Source organism: Leopardus geoffroyi, chromosome B4, assembly GCF_018350155.1.
Source record: "Leopardus geoffroyi isolate Oge1 chromosome B4, O.geoffroyi_Oge1_pat1.0, whole genome shotgun sequence".
NCBI lineage: Eukaryota > Metazoa > Chordata > Mammalia > Carnivora > Felidae > Leopardus > Leopardus geoffroyi.
The window spans coordinates 68,091,998-68,116,011 of NC_059341.1; the positions used below are offsets into that span (position 1 = coordinate 68,091,998).

The 24,014-nt window shown below is 37.7% G+C and overlaps 1 protein-coding gene across 1 annotated transcript in view; it reads right to left on the bottom strand.

The window, feature by feature from the left end:
• SLC2A13 (solute carrier family 2 member 13) overlaps positions 1 to 24,014 on the bottom strand; it is a 381,073-nt gene that overhangs the window by 199,742 nt on the left and 157,317 nt on the right. The window contains exon 4 of the mRNA XM_045465179.1: positions 18,024 to 18,132. Within this exon, the coding sequence (XP_045321135.1) occupies positions 18,024 to 18,132 (109 nt within the window). The remainder of the gene's footprint in view (positions 1 to 18,023; positions 18,133 to 24,014) is intronic.

Below are 24,014 nucleotides of genomic sequence, written 5' to 3' on the forward strand. Positions count from 1 at the left end.
GGTTTCATTTATACAGAAACAACTCTTCCTGATGCTATCTAATGGAGAGAAGCTGCTTGGCTGATACAGCCATCAAGGTGTCATTACATAATGAATAGTACCTTCAGAACCAAAGTATTTAGTTTGTTCACACATTAATGGAACCGTAACAGACTCTGCACTAAGCATTTTATACAGGTAAGATTCTTGTCGGCCAAAAGTCTTTAGTTCATGTATCAAAATCAAATGGTCTAGTGGGTCCAGTAATAATGTTTCCCTCCCAATGTCTTTATGGAATGCTCCACTACATTTTGTGCATTTTACAGAATTAAAAAAAAATTTTTTTTAATTTTTTTTTTAACGTTTTATTTATTTTTGAGACAGGGAGAGACAGAGCATGAACAGGGGAGGGTCAGAGAGAGGGAGACACAGAATCTGAAACAGGCTACAAGCTCTGAGCTGTCAGCACAGAGCCCGACGCGGGGCTCGAACTCACGGACCGCGAGATCATGACCTGAGCCAAAGTCGGCCGCTTAACCGACTGAGCCACCCAGGCGCCCCATGAGAATTTTTAAAATCTTAAATTTCACAACTTTACTGCTACCTTTGATCCCTAGCCCTTAAATACTTGTGAAGTTTAAGATTTTTCATTTAGCTATAGAATAACAATTAAATACAAAGTGAATTATTGGAAACTGGAGTCATATGAATTAAAACGTATCTGGAAAGAGCATAAATACATTAATCAAAGCATAACCCTGGCTTCCCCTCCTGTCATTTAAAATATAAAACCCTACGGGGTGGCTCAGTCAGTTGAGCACCCAACTCTTGATTTCGGATCAGGTCATGATCCCAGGGTTGTGGGATCAAGGCCAGTGTCCCACTCCACGCTGAGCGAAGAGCCTTAAGATTCTCGCTCACTTTCTCTCCCTTTGCCCTTTCTCTATGTGCATGGGTGCTTGCTCTCTTACACACACACACACACACACACACACACCGCTAAATATGAAATAATACAAGTTAGTTCAGGATTTCATGCTCTATTAAATTTAATAAAATGTTAAATACTTCAAATAGTATATTCATTATATGCAGCCTACATTGTTAGAATTTATCTTTTTAAAACAAGAAAACATTCATTTGCTATCATTACCCTAAAAACTGCTTTTTAAAATCAAGTGTTTATGGGGCGCCTGGGTGGCGCAGTCGGTTAAGCGTCCGACTTCAGCCAGGTCACGATCTCGCGGTCCGTGAGTTCGAGCCCCGCGTCAGGCTCTGGGCTGATGGCTCAGAGCCTGGAGCCTGTTTCCGATTCTGTGTCTCCCTCTCTCTCTGCCCCTCCCCCGTTCATGCTCTGTCTCTCTCTGTCCCAAAAATAAATAAACGTTGAAAAAAAAAATTAAAAAAAAATCAAGTGTTTATATAATGCTATAGTAACTTGGCTAAACCTAGTCTATTTCATATTCAAAGATTTTAAGGGACATTTAGAAAAGTTAAGGATAATCTTTGATTAATCTGACAAATTTATTAAGCTTCAATATGTTCAAACCACTATGCTAGATATATAAAGTGTGGCTGCTTTATTTCAACATTTATTGAACTTCTATGGAAATGTGGAATACAGAGATAAACAGTACATACTCTTCAAGTCCCTGAAACACACATGATTAAATGAATCACTTTGAGTAAACTGAACACAAAACCATTAAATAATAGTAGAAATTAAATCATATGTGTAACTGTAGGCTTAGTATCAAATGCCTGTGTTACTGAAAATGAGTTAAATTTCTAGTAACAAGAGCCTGGTAGGCATTTAAGAATTTGTTACTTATGTCCCTTCATTTAGATTCTTTTCTATAGCAATGTTATCTCTATAAAGGAAAACATGTTTTGCCCAAATAAAATCTTTTTCCATTTCAAAAATCAAAAAAATGCTAGATATTTCATATATCAGAAAAATATTTAATTTCAGAGCACTAGTATTTGATAGGCTTTGACCCAATTTAGGCTTGTTAGATTGGGTGAAAAATCGTACTCTTTCTCCTATTAGAGGAGTCCACACAGTAAATCCATGTTACTTCTAATATGTAAATTTACTGGTTTAATTTGAGAACCTGTCAATCCTCCACTCAGGCTCTGCTTGCATTATTCTGTGTGATTGGTGGGACCAAGAGTGCTTCTTTTAATCAATGAGGAATAGATAAAACAGAGCCAAAATGCTAGATTCTCCACTGTACAGATGCAATTTAAAAATTAAAATAAAAAAATTAATTTAGTTAAAAAACTTTATTTCACACAAGCATCTTAATTGCAAACTTGACTATATTTTGCCTCTTAATATTTTTAAATAGCTTATGAAAGATGCCCAGTTAAACTCAGCAGCTTTAATTTTCTCACCCTCTCCATCAAATAACTATCAAAAAATTAAAAATTTTTAAAGCATGCAAGGATAAAAGTTTTGAACAATGGAACGAGGATAGACAAGGGGTAACTTGCCTAAAACAGCAGAGCAAATGGAGGAAGCCAGCAAGAAGCAAGATAATTTACATGACAAAACTCCACAAAGGTTCAAGAACTGGAGGTACTAGGTATCTCAGGGACTAAAAACAAGAGGACTGGTTGAAAATCTCTGCAACAGTCAGTCAGAACCCTTGTCTCCCTCCCAGCGCTCTTACCCATCCAACACCTGGAACGGAGAGGACATTTACTGTGCAGAGACAGTGAACAAGGAAGGTTTGAGGACAGCAGGCACAGTGAAGGCCAGCTGGAAGGCACAATCTGAAAATGAAAGTCGATGGCCTTAAACCTTCTGAGGGAGAACAACAATCAAGTCTGAGGACAGAAAAGAAGATGTCGGGGTCTCAATTTTTTTTACTCCCCACTGAGCTTTTCACAGGCAACTACTGTAGAATAAGAACCACCAAAAAAAAAAAAAAAAAAAAAAAAAAAGGAGTGAGGCTAACAAGAGGACATGGGATCCAGCAAACGGGGAAGTTAACCAGAAGAGAAGTAGAGAGTGTTCTACAGCCAGGTACAGAGAGCGTCCAGATCAGAAGGGAGCGGGATAATAGATGCTGCAGGAGGAAGGGCTGCAAGAAAGACGAGGGGAGGGGAAGTGAATCACAAGGATGGATTTCCTGATGTTTCTCACTAGGGTTTTACAGTTCCACTGAGGAGCGTGTGGAAAGCATTAATGAGGGGTACACTGAACACTGAGCAAATTAAAGAAGGAGGCAATTATTTACTAGAGAGGAGAAACAACTGTTGCTAAAAATGTATTTAGTCCCTGGGGTCTGGCTCCAGGGCACAGGCTAAGGTGAAGGGTGGAGCATATCACCAGAGTAGCAAGCAGAAGATGTGCGGCACAAATGTCAAGTCCATGTAATCGCAGCATGCTGAGTCACTCAGCTGGAAACCCTACTTATGTAGTCATAATGATGAAAACGATAAATATTAGTTAATCCACAAACTTGAGATATAATTATGGGGGGGGCTTGTGAATGTGAATGGTGAGGGGCAGTGGTTGCAAGAAGTATTTCATCTTCCATAATGTAAAGTCATTCAGAATTTCAAAAATCAAAGTCAATAAAAAATTACATATTTATTAGATATTTAGAAATACAGATGTTATTACAAAAGGAAATACCTAAACAAAGTAAAGTAACTGCCTCTGGAGAGCAAAACTTTAGGTAGAGGAAGGGAGTAGCAGGGACTATGGCTTGTACTGATAAACTGTATAATACCTTGACTTTTGTATACATAATACAAAAACTGAAATTAAAAATATCAATACCTTAAAACAAGTCAGTGACTTTTTTAACCCACATGAATGACTCAACTTCAAGTGTATAGCCCATTGTTTATTGAAGGGGGGAAGAAACAAGTTAAAAATAGCAAAATACAAAAACCTGCTTTACTATGCTTAATAGATCAATCTTCACATCTGGCAAGCCATTGGATTCATATTCTACCATCAAAATAACCAGCTAACCAACATTTTTTTTTTCTGGTTGTTGAAACATTAAACACATGCAACAGAAGTTGCAATATAATTTTAATCACCAAATTAACACACAAATTGGGTTTCTAATGAACACGTGGAAACAAATACTGTATTACTCTGATTCATACTGAGAAGCACTAGCTATTTAAGCTTTTCTGATTTTAGAAATCTGAATTGTCAATTAATAAATCCATATTAGGAACATTGACTTATGTACAACCATGCAACATACAAACAGCTCATATATAGGAATGATCTTTCGCCACCTTCATCTCTGACAGTCAATGTCAGGACCACCATGCCATCTGTACTTCCTTCTGCCCCTACCAGGGGAGAAATGAACACTCTAGTATGACCGGAGTTCTCATCACTACAGCTGCCCTTGCTGATGCCTTGGCGGTTGCCACCCCATCTCTCCTGAGCCCATTCACCTCCCAGCAGGGTCTGGCACCTACACATACCCACAGCTGCACCTTGAGAACCCTGGGTCCCCTGAGCATCTCTGCAGTTTCATTCCACTCCCACCTGGGAATTCTGGGGCTGAGGGAGAACATACTTGGAATCTTGAGTTGTAACTTGGAAGTTTTCCCATAACAGCAATGATAAGATTGTTCCAATATTTCAGATATGGTAAGGCATAAAGAAATTTGTGTACCAGCTTAACATACTGTTTCTACTAGGAAATGACTCACAATTTTTCAACTCAACTTTATATTCTTAGCAAACAGACAATGAGTAAGTTAGAAGTAGACTCTGTAAAGAGTCAAGGAGAGACACACTCTCACAAAACAAACAGCTGGAATATAAACATCTACAATTATATATGCTTATCCAAATTTACTTGTTTGCATTGTCCTAATAATGAAAATATTCCTACAGTTTCAGTTTATTGTATATAATACTCTACTATTACAATATTGCCATTTTACTGAGGTTAATGAGTAGCGTCCTCATTCTATTAATCAAGTAGCTATTCTTTTCTTTCCTTTACCAAAAAAGTTTCATCCAGCTGAACTACAAACAGACCCTGAACAATATAATTTGGCAATCTAGTTCATTCATTTCCTGTTACAGGTGAAAGGAAAAACCCAAAGGCTGTATCAACTCCTTTCTTCCATGCTGGTTTCAGTTCTGAGTTTTAATGAAATGAGTGGTATTACAAGGATGATTCTGATTTCTCCAACTGTGAGAATCTACAGAGACTCAGGTTAAGAAGGAAATAGAAAAGGGATTTTTTTCTCTCCATTTTTTAATGTTTTACTAAGGATTAGGAAAAGTCAGGCACCTCAGATAAACGTAAAGTACAGTAGGACTACATTTCTTTTGCTGACTGCTGAAGAAAGATTAATAAATGATCCAAGGCTTAAAATAACCCCCTTCATCTTTCAAAATTTCAGCAAGACTTCATGATAAAAAAGCAGCAATGTGCACATAATCATCAATGACATCTTCTGGTTCTGAAGAAGGGAAACACAACAAGCATTTGTTTGCATCTCCAATATTTTCTGAGGGCAATTATGTGCTGGGCACACTTCAAAAGGAACAAGATTGGCGGTGCCTGGGTGGCTCAGTCAGTTAATGTGGGTTGGAGCCCTGCATCAGGCTTTGTGCTGACAGTTCAGAGCCTGGAGCCTGCATCAATTCTGTGTCTCCCTCTCTCTCTGACCCTCTCCTGCTCACATTCTGTGTCTCTTTCTCTCAAAAATAAATAAACATTAAAAAAAAAAAAAAAGGAACAAGATCGATGAGGGCTCTCCTCTCACAGAACATAATGAAGTAAAAGAAGATAATTTTATGCCATCATAAATACTATAAAGAAGAAAATGCAGTGATACAGATGAAAAGGAGGGGGCTATTTTAGAACAGGGTCAAGGCCTATGTTGAGGTGGTGACATTTAAATTTAGACACAATTGAGAAGGAATAAGCCACAGGGAAGATCTGGAAGAAGATCTTTCCAGCCAGAATAAAAGCAACCACAAAGTCTCTATGATGGCAACAAACTTGTAGAGTTTGAGAAACAGATGAAAGAAAAGAAAAAAAGCTGGTGCGGCTAAGACCTAGTGACTGGGGTGGGGAGAGGGACAGGAGATGAGGACGGTGGACACAACGGGAGCCAGATGGGCAGTCTGTGGACCATGGCAAAGAGCTAGGCTGAACTGAAGTGTGGTAGAAAGCTACTAGAAGTTTTTGAGTAATGGAGCGTTAAGATCTTTTTATTTTTCAAATGCCATTCTTGCTGTTCTGTGGAGACTGACTTATGGAGGGTATACATGGAGACCAGTTAGGAGATGGTCTATAGCAATACATGAGTAAGAGGCCATGATGGCAAGGATGACTGGTAGTAGGGAAGATGAAGATAAGGGGAAGGATAGATGGAAGAGCTGAAGTTCCTAGTCTTTCTGGCTTCATGGAACCCTTCATATCTCAGTAATTTTTTTCACCGATAAGCCAAAAGAAATACCTAATGGTTCAGCTTATTAAGGTACAGACTACCTAACAGTAGTGGTCTGAGCATGTCTGTGTTTCCCTCACAAATTTAAAATATCTCCTGGATCCCCCTGTGAGAAGTGTCTCGTGCTTCTGTTACAGTTTGGGAATCATGGTTTGGAGCTTACTCCCTAGAGGACAGGATGTGGGGAGCAAGAAGAAAGAAAACCAGAGAGGATTCCTATACTTTGGAACAACTTAGCAGTGCCACTCAAGAGATGGGTATGAATGAGCGAAACCAAAACCACCCTAAAAGGCAGGTTATATCCCGTTTGTACATAAGGAAGCTGAGATTCAGAACAGCTGTAAGTCACTGAACACAGAACAATAGGTCAGGAAATCTAACAAAATCTGACTCCAGGTCTGACTGATGCTAAATAAAATAATAATGTAATAAATAATAAGCTGCTATGAGTTAGTCACATTGGAGTACCTTAAATATGGCATCTCGGGGCGCCTGGGTGGCGCAGTCGGTTAAGCGTCCGACTTCAGCCAGGTCACGATCTCGCGGTCCGTGAGTTCGAGCCCCGCGTCAGGCTCTGGGCTGAGGGCTCAGAGCCTGGAGCCTGTTTCCGATTCTGTGTCTCCCTCTCTCTCTGCCCCTCCCCCGTTCATGCTCTGTCTCTCTCTGTCCCAAAAATAAATAAAAACGTGGAAAAAAAAATTAAAAAAAAAAAATATGGCATCTCATTTACCTAACCATATTATTAAATATGTTGGTCTGTCTGATTCCAAAGTCAGCTATAACATACTCCCTCTTAGCTGATAAAAGTGACAGGAAAGTGTTGGCAAATGGCAGTCTCATCACTAAGCCTCAAAATTTTTCTTTTTTTTTCTTTCTTTTTTTTTTTTTGTAATGTGAAATAAAGATCTTGGGGGCAAAAAATGAGGCTGAACATTTTACTAAAGTCCACAGCTACTGTTGTAATGACTGCACTATATTTCTACTCCTAAAATCAAACCAGTCTAATTGTCTGCCCTCATCCTGGCCCAGCCCTGAACAGGGTATGTATGGGGAAAGTTCTAAGCAGAATATTAGCTGAATGTTGATTCCTTAGGGCAGGTGGCACCACCTCAAAAACCTTGATGGGGCCTGGCTGTGGGCAGTGGCAGGGAATGTGGACAGAGAACACATATACTCCACAAGGCAAAATGGTCCCCTGAAATCTGGACCTCAATGTAAAATGTAACAAGTGCAAAAATTCTTCACTTTCCTAAGAAAACATACCTCGGTGCTAAGTTTAGTTCTTGCAAATAGTCTTAGGTACGTGATTAAATTCCTTAAACATATTTATGATAAATGGCTGAGGAGAGAGCCTTAAGGAAGGTGAAGAAGCTCATGAGAAGAATCCGTGAGGAGGCTGTTACTTCTGTGTAGGAAACTAAAGTTAAAACTGCATAGTTAAATCTACTTTATACATTTTGTGTTTTCTGGTACTGTGCGTTTTTCCAGAAATGGAAATAGGAGCACCTTATATTTAGTTCTGTATATTTTAATCTGCCCAGTACAAAATAATCTTATCAAAATAAATGAAGATGTTCCATCAAGAGACACTGTTCATTTTTCTCCCTGCCACAAATGACATGTCATCAGACTATCTGTCTCTGCATTGAGCAGCTTAATAGCATTTGAAATCCTGAAATTCTATCAGTCACAGGAAGCATAATCACAAACTTGGATAGCAGTCACTAACTTAGCTTTCCCCTTGCCCTAAGAAAGAAGGAACCAAGACATCTAACTTGCAGAATTGTTGCCATGGATCTTCACTGTTGAAACCCAAACTAAACTTAAAGAGTATTCATCTAGTACTACAAATCTCTAGTAATGCTGTTGCAGTTTGTCACTGATTCTAAAGGTCAGGACTCATTTGGCAGTGGTTTTGGAAGATCCTGTTCTCAAATCTTGAGTGCTGTAGCTGTGGTTCTCCTAAAACCATAACTGCAACAAATGAAAACCAGAAGTTACAAAGATTTTTCACATAGGCCAAAATAGATCCAATCGTTAACACTAGGCTATGACCCTGACTACAAACAGAACGAAGGAAAAAAAAAAAAAAAGTAGTAACTAAAATCTAGCTTGCTCTCCCTGGGGAGTACTTCAAGGAGGGAAATTTTACTGTCTGTATGCTCCTTAGGGAAAAATAAATCTGCAGTTATAATAAAGCATAATAGCTGTTATGACAATTATCTACTCAGAGTGCTATAGAGGATCACATAAATCAGCCCAGGGAGGCAGGCAGATGGCATGTAACCTGAGTTTAACTTCTTTTAGGGTAAGCTGGATATTTAGGCCTGGGAGAATGGTATGTACGAAAGCACTGAGGCCTGGATTCGTTTTAAGCATCACCAGAGGTACAGGATATTCAGTATAGCAGGAGGTATAGTGTGTGGGAAGTGGCTGGACACAGGGCATGCAAAGACGGACAAAAGTCAGGACATGAAAGGCTCTAGACTTTGAGCTGAAAGCGGTGGGAACTACTAATGATTTTTAAGTCAAGAAGGGATAGGATTTGACTTTGTTTCAGAAAATTCACAGGCAGTGGGGCGCCTGGATGGCGCAGTCGGTTAAGCGTCCGACTTCAGCCAGGTCACGATCTCGCAGTCCGTGAGTTCGAGCCCCGCGTCAGGCTCTGGGCTGATGGCTCAGAGCCTGGAGCCTGTTTCCGATTCTGTGTCTCCCTCTCTCTCTGCCCCTCCCCCGTTCATGCTCTGTCTCTCTCTGTCCCCCCAAAAATAAATAAACGTTGAAAAAAAAAATTAAAAAAAAAAAAAAAACAGAAAATTCACAGGCAGAGATAAAGACAGAATGAAGGAGGTGAGAGTTAAGGCAGAAAAATCCTCTGAGTCTCTTCCTACAGTGTTGCCCAGCCCCTGGCCTCACATACGTGAGCTAGGGTAGGTCTACCTTGATTTTTCTCTCTTAGGAATTAAGAATTGAGACAACTCCAGTCAATAAATTGTGGATTCTTGAACTCAGAAGTACATTTAAGGTTATGTGGCAGGGTGTGACCAAATATGAACAACAACAACAACAAAAAAAAACCCAGAGGAAGATCTCAAAAAGAAAGGAGGAAGAGGATGCATTCAGCCAGAGAAAAGCAAGGACAAAGTACCATGTGGACACAGAGGCTGAGCAAGTGACTCTCTAGTTTCTGGATTCAGCCCCTTTGTAGGCCCAGCTACATTTCCTGCCTTTAGTCTCTAATTCTTACTGCAAACTCCCTTATTTTCCTTAAGCTAGATTTGAATGGGATTCTGGTGTTTGCAAATACAATGAACCCTGACTAAAGCAGAGCCTGAACTCAGACATATAATGAAAATAAAGCAAATAGAAAGGATAGAAGAGATGTTCAGGAAGTAAAAGTGAAGGAAATTGCAGTTGTTGTATTTACAAGGGTGAGCTCCCATATAGTGTCTTGGGCACCCACCTCACTGCAATGGGGATTACAGGAGAGGCAAAACTGGAGAGAAATTATAGGCATTTGGTTTTGTACACATGGACACTGGTGAGAGTAGGATATCCAAGTAAAAATGTCCAGTAGTTGGATAGAATTGTGTACCTCAGAGCAGTTCTGATGTAGAAATGTGGATTCAGTTCATCCCTCACATGTAGATGGTCATCAAAACCATGAGAGAGAATGAAATCTCCAGCAGATCTATAAGCCAAGGTCTGGGGAGCACCCACATTAAGGAACAAAGCAAGTAGGCAAAGTCATGAAGGAGACTCAAGATATCATGCTGTGATGTGCCAACAAAGGAAACATTTTAAAAGAACCATGACTAAGTGAGGAGAGCCTAGACAGCTCACTTACCGAGTGGACAACAAATACAAGTGTGGAAAGGAGAATCAAACCCCCCAACACCATCTGACTATCTCCTATAGCAGTCATTTTGCTGCCTCCTTTCATCTTCAAAGGAACTTTTCAAGACAGGTGGCAGCATATTCTTTTAAGGATGAGGGGGAAAAGACCAAAGTTCCCTGGGGATGGGCTAAGTCCTACTGTGTATCTCTAGTCCCTAGCAGAGTGCCTTCTACCTACTTGTTTAAAGAATGAAGAAAGAAGTGAACATCTCTACAAGTTTTTAATAGTCTACCTAGAATTACCCAGAGTGGTTACTCTCAAATTTACCTATGATTTGGGGGGGGGGGGCAAGGTTTCACTTTATGGACACAGCAAGTCTATTTCTTAGGGTACAGCCCTGGATTTCATGTTGTTATTTCAACTTATTAACAGCATCTCTATTTCATCTACTTACCTTTCAGCAAAGCAGTAGTCAGAGAAAGGGTAGGCAAAGAACTCATGTTTTTATATTACTGAAGATGTCCTGGGGAACCCAGAATCTTAGTTGTTGATACGTTAACAAACCACGGAGATAAATTTCCATTAATTGCCACAGAACCTTAAAACTCACATCTGATTCAGAAAGCATGCAAAAGGATATGACCATCTTTTGATGTAAACCACAAGTCAGGCCACGTGAGGTATATTAGCTTTGATCACTCAAAGGTCACTGAGGTCTTTTCTCCCTGACTTAAACTTCAGATAAAAAGACACCCCTAATACTGAAGTGGACAACACTCCTACCGTATCTGTGAGTTACAAGAAAAACACTACTATGATTCCTTTCTATATTCTGAAAACAGAGACATGAATGAAAGAATATTATAACAATTTTCTATCTACAGAGGATGGCTTAAATCCTGGATTAATGGGCATGGGCCAAAGAGGATGCATTAACTGCGGGATGTCCCTGCTTTCCACAAATTCCCTGGAATTTACAAAATGCAATACATGCTGAGCAGAAATGAAGCTTGCATGGACCCAGTGCCTCCCATGGGCCTGAACCATACATACTATTTTCATTTAATCATCGTAAAAGTATTATTCTGGATTTCCAGATCACTGAGACTCTGAGAAATTAAAACAGCATGTAGTGCTTACACAGCAAGTATACCAGGTTTGGATTCAAATTCAGATCGAACACCAAACGTTGTGTTCATATTTGATACATCACGTTTCTGGCCAGAAAACAAATGCATGTAAAGAAATTTTAAAAATGTATCCAAAAAAATCACTTATATATGTCCTCTTCATGTTCCAGGTAAAACTAGTCTTTCCATATACAGTGTTCCTAACAACATATTAACGTGGTTTTATAATGCTGTGTGGTAAGTATTTGTGTCTAATTGCTGGTAGAATAAAGATTTCTCAATGACAAGAATTATGTTTGAAGCTCTATCAATAATATAGGAAATGCTGGTTGAAGGAATAAATGAATACTTTAGTTTTAAGATTCCTATGACGAGACAAAATTATTCATGAATTATATAAAAAACCTCCAAAAAATAATAATATTCAAGGAAATATATTCTCATCATTTCTTATGAAACTTTTATTACTTACTTTTTGTATGGTTAGTGACTTTTTTTCACTAAAAATAAATTTGCTATAACCGTGGAAAGACACTAAGAAAGTCCATATCCATATTGTGTGAACTTATTTTTATACATATTTGAAGACACAGCAAGATTTTAAACAGATGCTCTTAATGCCCTGCCCCATATGCTCTTGGCCCCTCTCTGAATGTCCTCTAGTTATGGAAACTCACTCTAGAATCTGACAATTTCTAGTTAAACTGTGTCTCTCTTCTTAGGTCCTGAGAACTCTGGCTCCAGGAGAGATTGCTCAGGGAACCAAAGAATGACTGTAGGCATGACACTACCTTGAGGGACTGGGGATGGTGAAGAAATATTACTGGAATAGTGCTGAATCACATTCTACACTATTCCTCAGCAGGATTTGAACTCTGCTTACTGAGATCAGCTGAGATGCTTCACTGCATCCCAGACCCTACCACACTTTCCCTGCTCTCTTACTCATGCTTCTTGGTAGCATCCCCCCCCCAAATCACCTGCATCTAATTCTTGATCTTAGAGCCTGTTTTGGAGAACTCAAACTAAGACAGGTGTGCAACATATACAGAGGGAAATGGAAAGCAAACAGACACACTAGAAAGCCCTTCTGTTTAGAGGGTTTAGAGCTTCTCTGATGAGAATGCTTTGTTTTGCACATTAAGACAGTGACAGTGATCTGTCATGAAAAATGGCCTTAGACTCCAAAGGTGGAAGTTGCATCCTTTCCCTTGTACATGATTTGAGAGGCCAGTGAAGTTCACTCAGCTTGAGCCTACCCTTACAACATTATGGAAGCCATGTTCTCGCACATCAGGCTTGTTACACAATCTTGGGGCAAAGCACTGTCAACTATAACCAAGATCGTGCTTCTAAAAAAGATATGCTTTGGAAATAAAAGTGTGGTCTTAACAAATAAGGTGCTAAGTATCTAGGACAATGACAAGCATTTAACCAATCTTTCAAAAATTATGTCTACCAAATACATTTTCTCTTTTTAGATTAAAACTGATCTCCTGCAGTCTGATAACTTTCCAAACAAGAAAGGTTTAAAGTGTTTCAATCACAAATGTTTTAGCTTCCATTTTTGAAACCCCATTTTTCCTCATCAAATGTACATTAAAGCTCATCTACTTCACTTGACAGGTAATTAGAATGAAGGCAAGTAACTGGCATGCCTAAAGTCCCACTGTGGAGACAGATTTTGAAACTAATTCTCTCCTGATTCCTGGGCCAATATTCTTCCCAACACACTAAACTCATCTTGCAAAGGAGTGAACCCTGAACCTTCACTATTTCTCATCTGTTTAATCACTTTCATCTAATGAACACAACTGACTACAAATACACTCATCCTGAAGCATTTCAATGGGGTAAGCATGTTATCATTCAACAGCTTTTCTGGATTATGTTCAGAGTCCTACTGAGGTGGTGGAGAGAGAAGAATGTTCACATTAGTGAGCAGATGCTTTGGTCCATGCATCCTGCCTGCTGAAGATCTCCGAGAGCAAAACCTCACCTCTGGCTCCGATTTACAACAGGAGAATGCATAAATCCTTATTGTTTTCCTCTTATTTCCTGTCACTTTTATTTGTCTCTACATTTACCACCATCTGCCCATGCCTGCTTGCTGTACCATGTCTCCTGACTGCATGATCATTTTTTATACTAGGAGAGTTTGTTGAGGACAAAATATGAGAATGGAACAGATACAGAAATACTGCCCTTATGAAGTTGATGAAAATGATTAACAAATATAAATGCCTCACCCAGTCATCTATTGGGCTGGCTTGTCCAGGAACTCTAGATAAGGGCAGAAAGCAAAGGCTTTACTTAACTGGGTACCAGGAGATTAAAGAATGTAATGAGCTTCATGATTCTTGAGATGGATACACACAATCATTCCACATTCTTTTTTAATCCTTGGATGGTAATGAGTTCCACTAACTTCCACTAACTTTGATTTCTTACCTTATATTACCCCCAAACAAGCTTTAAACAGTCAGCTCTGGGCATTTCAGGTGTTCTCAAACTAGAGTGGTTCATGTGATCTGGAGTCAGAAAATCAGGGTTCCACCCTCACTGCTAAAACTTATTAACTGGATGACAATGAATAAGTCATTTAACTTGTTAAGCCCTAGCCTCCTTAGCTACAGAATAAACAGAAGAACTGGCTCTACTTGACAGGATTTTTATGAACATCTGGAAAGATCGTGTCTATAAAAATACTTTATAGTGTTACACATGTAACATGGTAAAAACGTTTATTATCACGATCATAATACATAATTATACCATTAGAGGGGCTAGCAGTTTTGTCCTAATTTTTTTTCATTTTCTGTGAATATTTAAGTGAGTTAATGCATGCTACAGGAATATCTGGTATTTAATGTTCAGTGAAGGATAGCCCTTAACATTATTACTATCAGGGCATATTTTCCAAAATCCTTTATTATCTCTTGTAAATATGAGAGAAGAAGAGATCACCTGGGGATTAAGGGAATGCAGCTACAGAAGAATCACTGCCCATCCAATATAAATGCCTATTTCCCACTCCCACTTTGAGTTAGTAGAACAGGGAAGAGTAGGAAGAGAGAAATCTTGGAGCCTTAATCTAAAAGAAGAATAGGTTAAAAGTAGAGTACTAGCACAGAGTACCCGAAAGAAATCTATTCTCTCACAATCGTTTTTACCTGAAGCTGACTCAGAAGCTTAAATTTCTGGATTTCCTTCTCCTCTTTACTACTGATCTTCTGTGTAACCTTAAAGTGAGCCATTTAACCACTTGGTGGTCTTCCTAGGTAAAAATCTGTTAACTCCCACCCGTCTAAAATGGACTGATTACATGTTCATAAGAATGTATCAAGATACAGCTTATAAGTTGCTCAAAAGAAGCAACATGCTATCAAACCTCTAAACAGCCAGGTGTTTTCCTTATTTTTCTTACTTTTTCTCCTTCTTTCCCTCCCACATATACACACATTTTGGCTGTAGTAATAACAATGCGGGAAGAGTTCAAGTATCAGTAGTCATCCAGATAAAATTTGTTAGATGGGAAATGGAAATTTTCTTGACTTTATACGTAGAGCTTAGAAGAGATCACAATGAGAGTTTCTTAAGAAAGTTTCCTCCACATTAATCATCATCAACTTCATCTATTACTCCTCTCCTTTTTAACACATGTGGAAATATTTTATTGGTCTGTGAGATATAGTGCAATATCAACACTTTTATATTAGGAAAGCTAGTACTCCATGTACTCTGTTCTTTCTCTACTGTGAAAAGAAAATAATCTATTCAACATGTTTTGAAATTAAGTGATTAAAGTCTTATTAGAAAATTGCTTCTTCTAAGAGTTTAATGTAGTGTCTAAAGTACGTAATGCTTTTAAGAACTCAGAAGCTCACTGTTTCATAGGATAGCAGATAAGGTATAGGTTAGGATATAAATGTGAGTTATACGAATAAGAAATACTTAGACATACACACACACAAAATATTTTTTTTTCATTGGAGACAATGTGAAAATTAAATATTACGAGAAGAAAATCTATTTCCTTGACTGAGGTAGGATACTAAATAGGTCAAGGAGATAGAAACAAAAATTCTATGAGGGAAAACAGACAAAACTAAACATGGTAAGATATATAATGCAACTGGAAGAATGATTTATCTTTCAGTATCTTTCCATATGATCTTCCTATGAACTTTTCTTGGTGAGAGATAGAATACAAAATACCTCATATTTCAGTTTCACACAAACTTCCAGGTGAAAGACAGACTTTGTAAAAAGATTTCAACTTCTACAGATTATTAGGTTTGGGCTGTGAATACTGAAGAGCACTGCCTACTTTATTTCCCACTTAGCAGGAAAAAAGCTGGAAAGAAAAAGGAATGAAATACACATAACGGAATATCCATAAAAACAGAACTCCAAATTAACAAAATGACATTTTTTAAAATAAGAAAAATACGTAATTAATATTTTCTACTAAAAACAAAACATAAACTACTAGATTCCGGTTAAGAAATTATTTTAAATTGGAAGCAACAAAACTTACGATAGTATTTACTGAATCTTAAGAATGGAGAAAGACACACACACCAATACAGACTAGAAAGAGTAAAGGATAACACACTATAGCAATGACTCCCAGATTAGTCATCTTCCATCCAGATGATGACAGTAGTGCAGTCTGTTATAATGAAAGATTTGCATTAAGTTTTATGGGCTTAAAATATGAATGTTTGAAACTGTGTATTATGAATAACCAGCAGTTATTTATCATAGGCATCTTTCATTTAAGTGTCTAACCCTCTAACCTCCAGACATTAAAATGTCGTATTAATTTCTTCAGGGAGTTGGCCATCTGTTTTGCATCACGTAGAAGCAATCTAAATTGAGCCATCGTTTACCTTATTTTATTCTGCCTACTTTCCAGGATTAATACTCAACTGCAAGCAAAAGCTGTTTGACAATGCTACCTCTATTATGTACAGTTTGTGATAAGCAAAGCACATAATGACTACCATAAATCTTAAGGACTATCAGGATTCTTAGACTCATATCACTTGATCTCACTGTGAAAAGACTGAGTATTTGGAGAAATAAATGCCTTATTAAAATCTGAAAACCCTGGGGTGCCTGGATGGCTCAGCCAGTTAAGCATTCTACTCTTGATTTCGGCTCAGGGCATGCTCATGATTCATGAGTTGGAGCCCTACATGGGGCTCTATTCTGGCAGCACGGAGCTTGCTTGGGATTCTGTCTCCCTCTCTCTCTGCCCCTCCCCCACTCACTATCTCTCTCACTCTCTCTCAAAATAAAATAAACTTTAAAAAATTAAAAACCTTAATCAGCATGGTTTACACTAGATATCTGTGAATGGACTATGACAGCCATTTCAACTAGGAACACACTGGTCTCAGCCACTACCCATCAGTAAGAGTTGGCTCTGTTGATGATGTTTTATAGGAATACAATAAAGCAGAACAAAAATTTACTTTGTCAAATTTAAATGCCTAGAAAAGGGCAGAACAAACAACAGAAACAGAGAATATATTTTAAGTTAGGTTGATAAAATAGATATTCACAAAGGATATCATCGCACTGCATTATTTGAAAGTATGAGCCTCATTACAATTCTGTTCCATCACCACACTTAGGACGGTAGACACAGAACCATTGTGGTGCACCTCATCCAGAAAACAAACATAATCCCAAGTAACTTCAAAGGAAAATATCAAGAGTCCTAAATACAAATGGTTTACCAAGTAAATTTGAATTTTACATGATTTGCATTTTTTGGTGAATAATTTTAGCCAATAGGTTGTGGGGGAGAATTTTCCAAGATTTAGCAGGTTTTCACCCAACAACTAATTTCTTGGCAAAACTCATGACTTTCCTCTAACCCATGTTGTATTACCTAGGATCTTAAAAGTCTTTTCTGTGGAGGACTGGAATAGTCCTGCCCAGCCCTTATCACAATTTGAAATTCTATATTAAACTGTGAATTTATTCACGTCTACTTTACTCATTCCTGTGTGCCTCGTATAAAATAGGCCATTAAAAAATGTGTTTAATGTTGAATGAATGAAACATACTACAACCTATTCATCCTGCTCTACCTCCCAAACCGATACAACTTTGGGGATTAATCTGAAACTAGACAATATGAAACTTTTGTGTCTTCCCATTCTGATGGTAATAAACATCTTCTATTAATGTTTTCATCACATTGTATTGTAACTGCCCCCAAAAGAAACAAACTAGTTATCTGAGTGCCCATTAATCCCTGGCAAGGCCAGATGATTCCCTTTTGTTTCACTTTCTAACCAGCATCAAGTAATGGCTTATGAAAATGATACATTCATTAGCTCAGAATATAAGGAAGTACCAGATGATGTACAAGAAGAAATTTATGATATCAAATAAGGCAATAAAATATAACAATATAAATCACCTCCTTCTAAACCACACATCGACAGGATTAAAAATTGCAAAGTATCTTCCAAAAGGAGGATCCTACACAATTAATACAACAAAACACCAAAAGTCCTATTCTTTTTTTTTTTTTTTTCCATGTAAAATAATTCCTTCACAATTCCTTTTCAGTAAAAAGCCAGGAAAGAAATACATACATGATGGTGTTAATGCCTGAGAGCTGTTGGAACATTTGCAGACCACAACCCACAATTAAAGCTCGGCGAGTTGGGGGATAACTCAGCATTCTGCAGATCACAGGTCCAGCTTTTTTAAAAAAGAAAGAAAAAGAAGGACACATCTATTATTTTCAGCTCCCACAGTCATTGTTCCCATTAGGATTAATTTCCCCAAATCTCTGTGAAGTCAACATAACTGGGCATTATAAAATAGAACGTGTATACTTTTACAGAAATCTGGGCACGATGTATTTTCTAAAACAGATTTAGTATATACTTGAGTTTAAACTGTAAAAGCAACAAGGAACAACTGAAGTTAAAGCAATTTATAGGTTCTAGGAAGACCTACATAATTGGAACTGTCAGAAATTATTCTTCCTTAAATCCCTACAAACTGCATTAACTACTCTTCATTTTTCCACTTTCTTGGCAATTATTATTTAAAAATCCATTCAATGTGGGACTACTTACAAAGTCACTGGCAAATTGCTTTAATCAACCAAAAGAATGGCATTCATTAAAAACAATTAAACAAGGAACAGAATTCATTCCAATTTATCTGACTTAAGTAACAAAATTCTTTCCAACCTATTCAATTAAAGTTAAGAAATTTGGGCAAGGTATCAGACTTGGTTATGGTTTATATGGTGTATACTATTAATAAATGCTACCCAAAAGATAATAAAAGAAAAAAATTACATAGGGGTATAAATAAATATATATATTTTTTTCTAGATTTTGAATAGTTCCCTAAGGGGCATTCAGTGATCTTTTTAAAATACAAATGGGCTTTCAAAATGGCACAGATGCGTTGGTCTCTATGTCAGAACACCAGATCAATTTTGGAAAGCTGCAGATATGAACCACAGAGGTCATATGTAAGATAACCAACCTTATTGACGTCTATGGTCTGGGCATAATTATTAAAACTGCCCCTTCTAGTCCCAGAAGTACTTCAAGCACACCTTTACCTTAGCTTGAAGAGGCATTCTATACAGTGTCCTCATGGGGCCAGGGTTGACTCCCAGGACCTATGGTATTCCCGCTGTTAGAAGAGATGGCCTAGGATCACTGGAATGTTAATTGCTTAATTAGAGGAATTCTTCCTGGAGGCCAAGTTTCATTAATAAACCCTAAACCAAGTCAAGTTCAAAATCCAAGGAAATTTTACCATTTCAGCAACCTTTAGGAAATCTAATATCCCAGTTCACAAAAATGGAATAAAATATGCTGTTGTCTTGGCAATAAAAGTTAACATGGGATGTTGAGCCAGGGTATTAATTAGAACTGAACATTATCAGAATGAGAATATTCATCTCTACATGCATGTGATTAAAACCACATGAAAAACTTGATTTACTGCAAATGATTTTGTCCTGAAATGGTAAGACAGGATACGGACAGAGAAGCATTTATGGTCATTCAAAGCTTAATGCAGTGACAACCCCTTTAGAAAGGAGGGTGAAAGTATTTTAATGTCAAATGTTTTAGTTTAAAGTAAAGCAGTTTTAAACCTAGTGTATCAGAAAAGCTGAAGTAGGTAGATTTTCAAAGCTTTACTGTGACAATACTGAAATACATCTGGATCAGTTGACTGAAAGGTAGCAGGTTCGCCTGCAAATTCAGCTATCTGTAAATGAGCCACAACATGAAACACACACACACAGCATCATAAAATGATACACCAATTTTCATAAATAAAAAAAATTAAGTGAAAAATATTATCACTTACTTTGTGTACCATGGAAAATTTAAAACAATGACGACAACACAAAAATAAAACCCCTTTTTCAGCTTTTAGTACTAAACCTCCATAGATGAGAAACCGGTGTTTTGCAAGGAATCTATTATAATCTGTGGGCAGCTGTGCCTACTTTCACTATTAAACTGTTCCATGATTTGATGGACAGACTAAGTAATAATGATTTTAGGAGACAGAAAAATAAAGAGAAAATTAGGACAAATTAGGATTAAAGTTTGACTTGTATAAATAACAAGATATATACTATTGTATAAATGTCACATATTTATTTCCTAGTTTTTAAAATTCTGAGTTTTTTAGCTTTTTCTTGGTTTTGATTTCCTGCTAAAAATAAACAATAGCTGTTCTGTTATTAGAATGACTTTAATATACAGATAAATTCTGGTCACGGTAGAGCACATCTGATTATGCATAAATAAAAGGAAATAATTTCCTTTCATTAAAATTATAAACCAGCTTTATTAGGCAGTAAAATTGACTTAAATGCAAACTATCATTAATTTTTGTATCACAGAAGATATGAAGCAGAAGAAAAAGATCAAACATATTAATTGGTTGAATGTTTGTAAGTGAAAATTTAAAATGTCATGCTCTACTTATTATATTTGATTTTTATAATTAAAAACATTTAGTGTATACAAACATTTTACAATTTTTTAAAAAGTTATTTGTCTTTGGACACAAATTCCCACACAATAAAACCTACTGGACTCAAAATATAACATACACTAAAACACCACATGAAAGAACCAAACATAGGTTCATCTTTTCCTCCATTCTGAACACCTCATACTAATATTCACAATGGCTGTCCAAGTGTGGCAGGTACTCCAGTGGCAAGGATGAAAAGGACAGTCCTACAAGTGTAGCCATTCCTGTTAATGGCTGTCTATGAGCCAAGCCTACAGATGTTTCTCCAGGTGTAATTAAAAATGCACTAGAACTCACTCTGAATAAAATCCAGCTCCTGATTTCCACTTCCACACAAGATGGGAGTGATGGTTACCAGATTTGCCTTCGACTTGAAACCAACTAAAAGTCATGAAAAATGTATTGGACAATAGTTCTCATGATAATGGGTAACAGACAACAAAGGGTAGTGACCTCTGAGATTCAGGACACAAAAGAAGTGAACCCAACAAAGACTGCCCAATCTTAATGCCTCAAAAAAAGTTTCCAGGACACAATACAAAGAGGGGAAGCTATGCAGACCCTGGTGGTCTCCCTGAATTGAAAGGATGCAGCTCAGAATGCAGGGATGCCAAAGCAGCTAGACTTGCCAGAGTGGAGTGTCAGAGTGGAGAGAAATTCACAGAGAGGGGACAATGGAGATCTGCAGTCCCCCTTGGGTATTCCTCCATTGAGTGGGTATGTGTGAGGAAACTACTCAAGGCAGGAGTAAGAGCTGCAGGAAGGGATTAAAGAATTCCACTCCAGGACTTGTTTGTACCAATCAGAGGGAAAGATCTAGAGTGTAAGGAAGAGTAATCAAAAGTACCCAGATTAAACACTGCTTGGATACCATCCAAAAGAGTTTAAAAATCAAGACCCCCCTGCTTCCAAGGAATTGAATAGCATCTGAGAACAAAGTTCAACAGTAAGATAAAATTTATAATGTCTAGCATACAATAAAAAATTATCAGACATGGGGGCGCCTGGGTGGCGCAGTCGGTTAAACGTCCAACTTCAGCCAGGTCACGATCTCGCAGTCCGTGAGTTTGAGCCCCGCGTTGGGCTCTGGGCTGATGGCTCAGAGCCTGGAGTCTGTTTCCGATTCTGTGTCTCCCTCTCTCTCTGCCCCTCCCCCGTTCATGCTCTGTCTCTCTCTGTCCCAAAAATAAATAAACGTTGAAAAAAAAAATTATCAGACATGCAAAAAGGCAGGAAAGTACAACCTGTAACAGCAAAGGGACTAATTCATCAGGAGGACATAACAATCCTAAATGTTGAGGCACTTAATAAGAGTTTCAAAACATATGAAACAAAAATTGATACAACAGCAAGGGGAAATAGAGAAACCCAAAGTCATACTCAAATATTTCATCATTGTCTTTTCAATAACTCATACAATTAAGTAGGCTGAAAATTTGCAAAGATACAGAAGATTTCAACAACATGATCAACAAACTTGAGCTGACATTTAAACAACATTCTACTGACCAAGAGCAGAATACACATTCTTTCCAACAGTAAATGAATGGTAAATGTCACGGAATACTTAGCAAGATAGATTATATTCTCAGCTCTAAAACCAGTCTTAATTAATTTAAAGGTATTTAAGTCACACAAAGAATGTTCTTGTACCATAAAGAAATTAATACAGAAATCAATAACTGAACTGGAAAATTCCCTCCTTATTGGACACTAAACAATACATTTCCATGGGAAAGAGAAATAAAGGGAAATCAGAAAGTATTTGAGCTGAAAGAATATGAAAACACACCAAATGAAATTTCGTGGAATGCAGCTAATGTAAAACAGAGGAAAATTTACAGCAGTGACCATGGCTTCCACTTTACAAAACCAGGAAAAGAGGGACAAATGAAACCCAAAATAAACAAGATAAAAAGAATAATAAAGAGTAGAATAGAAATCCAGGAAATAGATAAAAAGACAGTTGAGAGGAAAAAAATCAATGAAACCAAAAGCCAGTTAGTTCTTTGTAATATAAATAATATTGATAAATTTTGAGCCACACTGTGGTAGGCTGAATAATAGCCCCTCAAAAGATATGCATGTGAACTAACCCTTGAAACTTGTTAATGTTACCTTAGATGGCATAAAAGAACTTTGCAGATGTAATTACGTTAAGGATTCTGACATGGAAAAGGGAGAATCAGGACAGGATGGGAGAAAGCAATGTGGCCATGAACACTGAGACTGGACTGATGCAGCCATAAGCCAAGAAATGCCAGTTCCATCAGAAGCTGGAAAAGCAAAAAACAAATTGTCCCCTTAGAGCCTCTAGAGGGAGCATGACCCTGCCAACACCTTGATTTTAACCTAGTGAAACGAATTTCAAATGTGAGGCCACCAGACAGTGAGAATAAATTTCTACTGTTTTAAGCTACCAAGTTTTAGTGATTTTTTACAACAGCCATAGGAAGATAATACACAGAACAATCAGGAAAAAAGAAAGAGAACATACAAGTTGTTATCATGGATCAGAGAAGTGTCATCGATACAGATTCTACAGATATTTAAAAAATAATAAAGGGGTATTATGAAAAACTTCACGGCATCAAATTCAACATCTTAGATGTAATAGGCAAATTCTCTAAAAGACAGAATCTTCCAAAGCTAACTCAAAAAATAGCCTGAGTATACTATAAGCTATTTTAAAATACTGAGTTTGCAGTTAAAAACTTTCCTCCAAGTCTCAATGCTTTGACAGAAAATAAAATAGATCAGGGGCACCCAGGTGGCCCAGTCAGTTAAGTGTCCAACTCCCGATTTCAGCTCAGGTCATGATCTCACGAATTTGTGAGACCAAGCCCCATGCTGGGCTCTGCGCTTACAGTGCAGAACTGGCTTGGGATTCTCTCTCTTCCTTTCGTTCTCTGCCCCTCCTCCACTCTCTCAAAAACACATTAATTTTTTTTTTTTTTTTTACAAAAGAAAGCAGATTAGCAGTTGCTTGTACAGGGAACAGTTAAAAAGGAGCACAAAAGAAAGTTTTGAAGGAGCAAGGACATGGTCACCATCATGACAGTGGTGAGGGTTTCACAGTGTACACATCTGTCAAAATGTACCAACATATAAACCTTAACTATGTACCATTTATTATATGTAAATTATACCTCACTGGATATACTAAAACCTAACACACACAAACACACACACACACCTTTACAAATAAATAAACTATGTCAATAGGGCTGACACAGTGAAATGATTGGGAAGGAGAAAATTCAAACATTCGAAGACCATAACCTTCGCTGAAATAAGGGCACAAAGGAGTTATTAATTAGATGCAACAACAGTATTTGATTAAGCTGGACTGATGAAATCAGCTGCAAGATTATCAGGTGAGAACTGTCGAGGATGCAGGACCCTTGGAATCTCTTCAAGATCTTCCTTGCTCTTATTCTTCCCTTTCCTTTTGTTTTTGTTTGTGGATTTTGCCATGTACTAAAGAAAACTTAAAGAAGTAGAACACATGATGACTAATGAATTCCAAGACGCAAACTGTAGGCGGCTTCTCCACC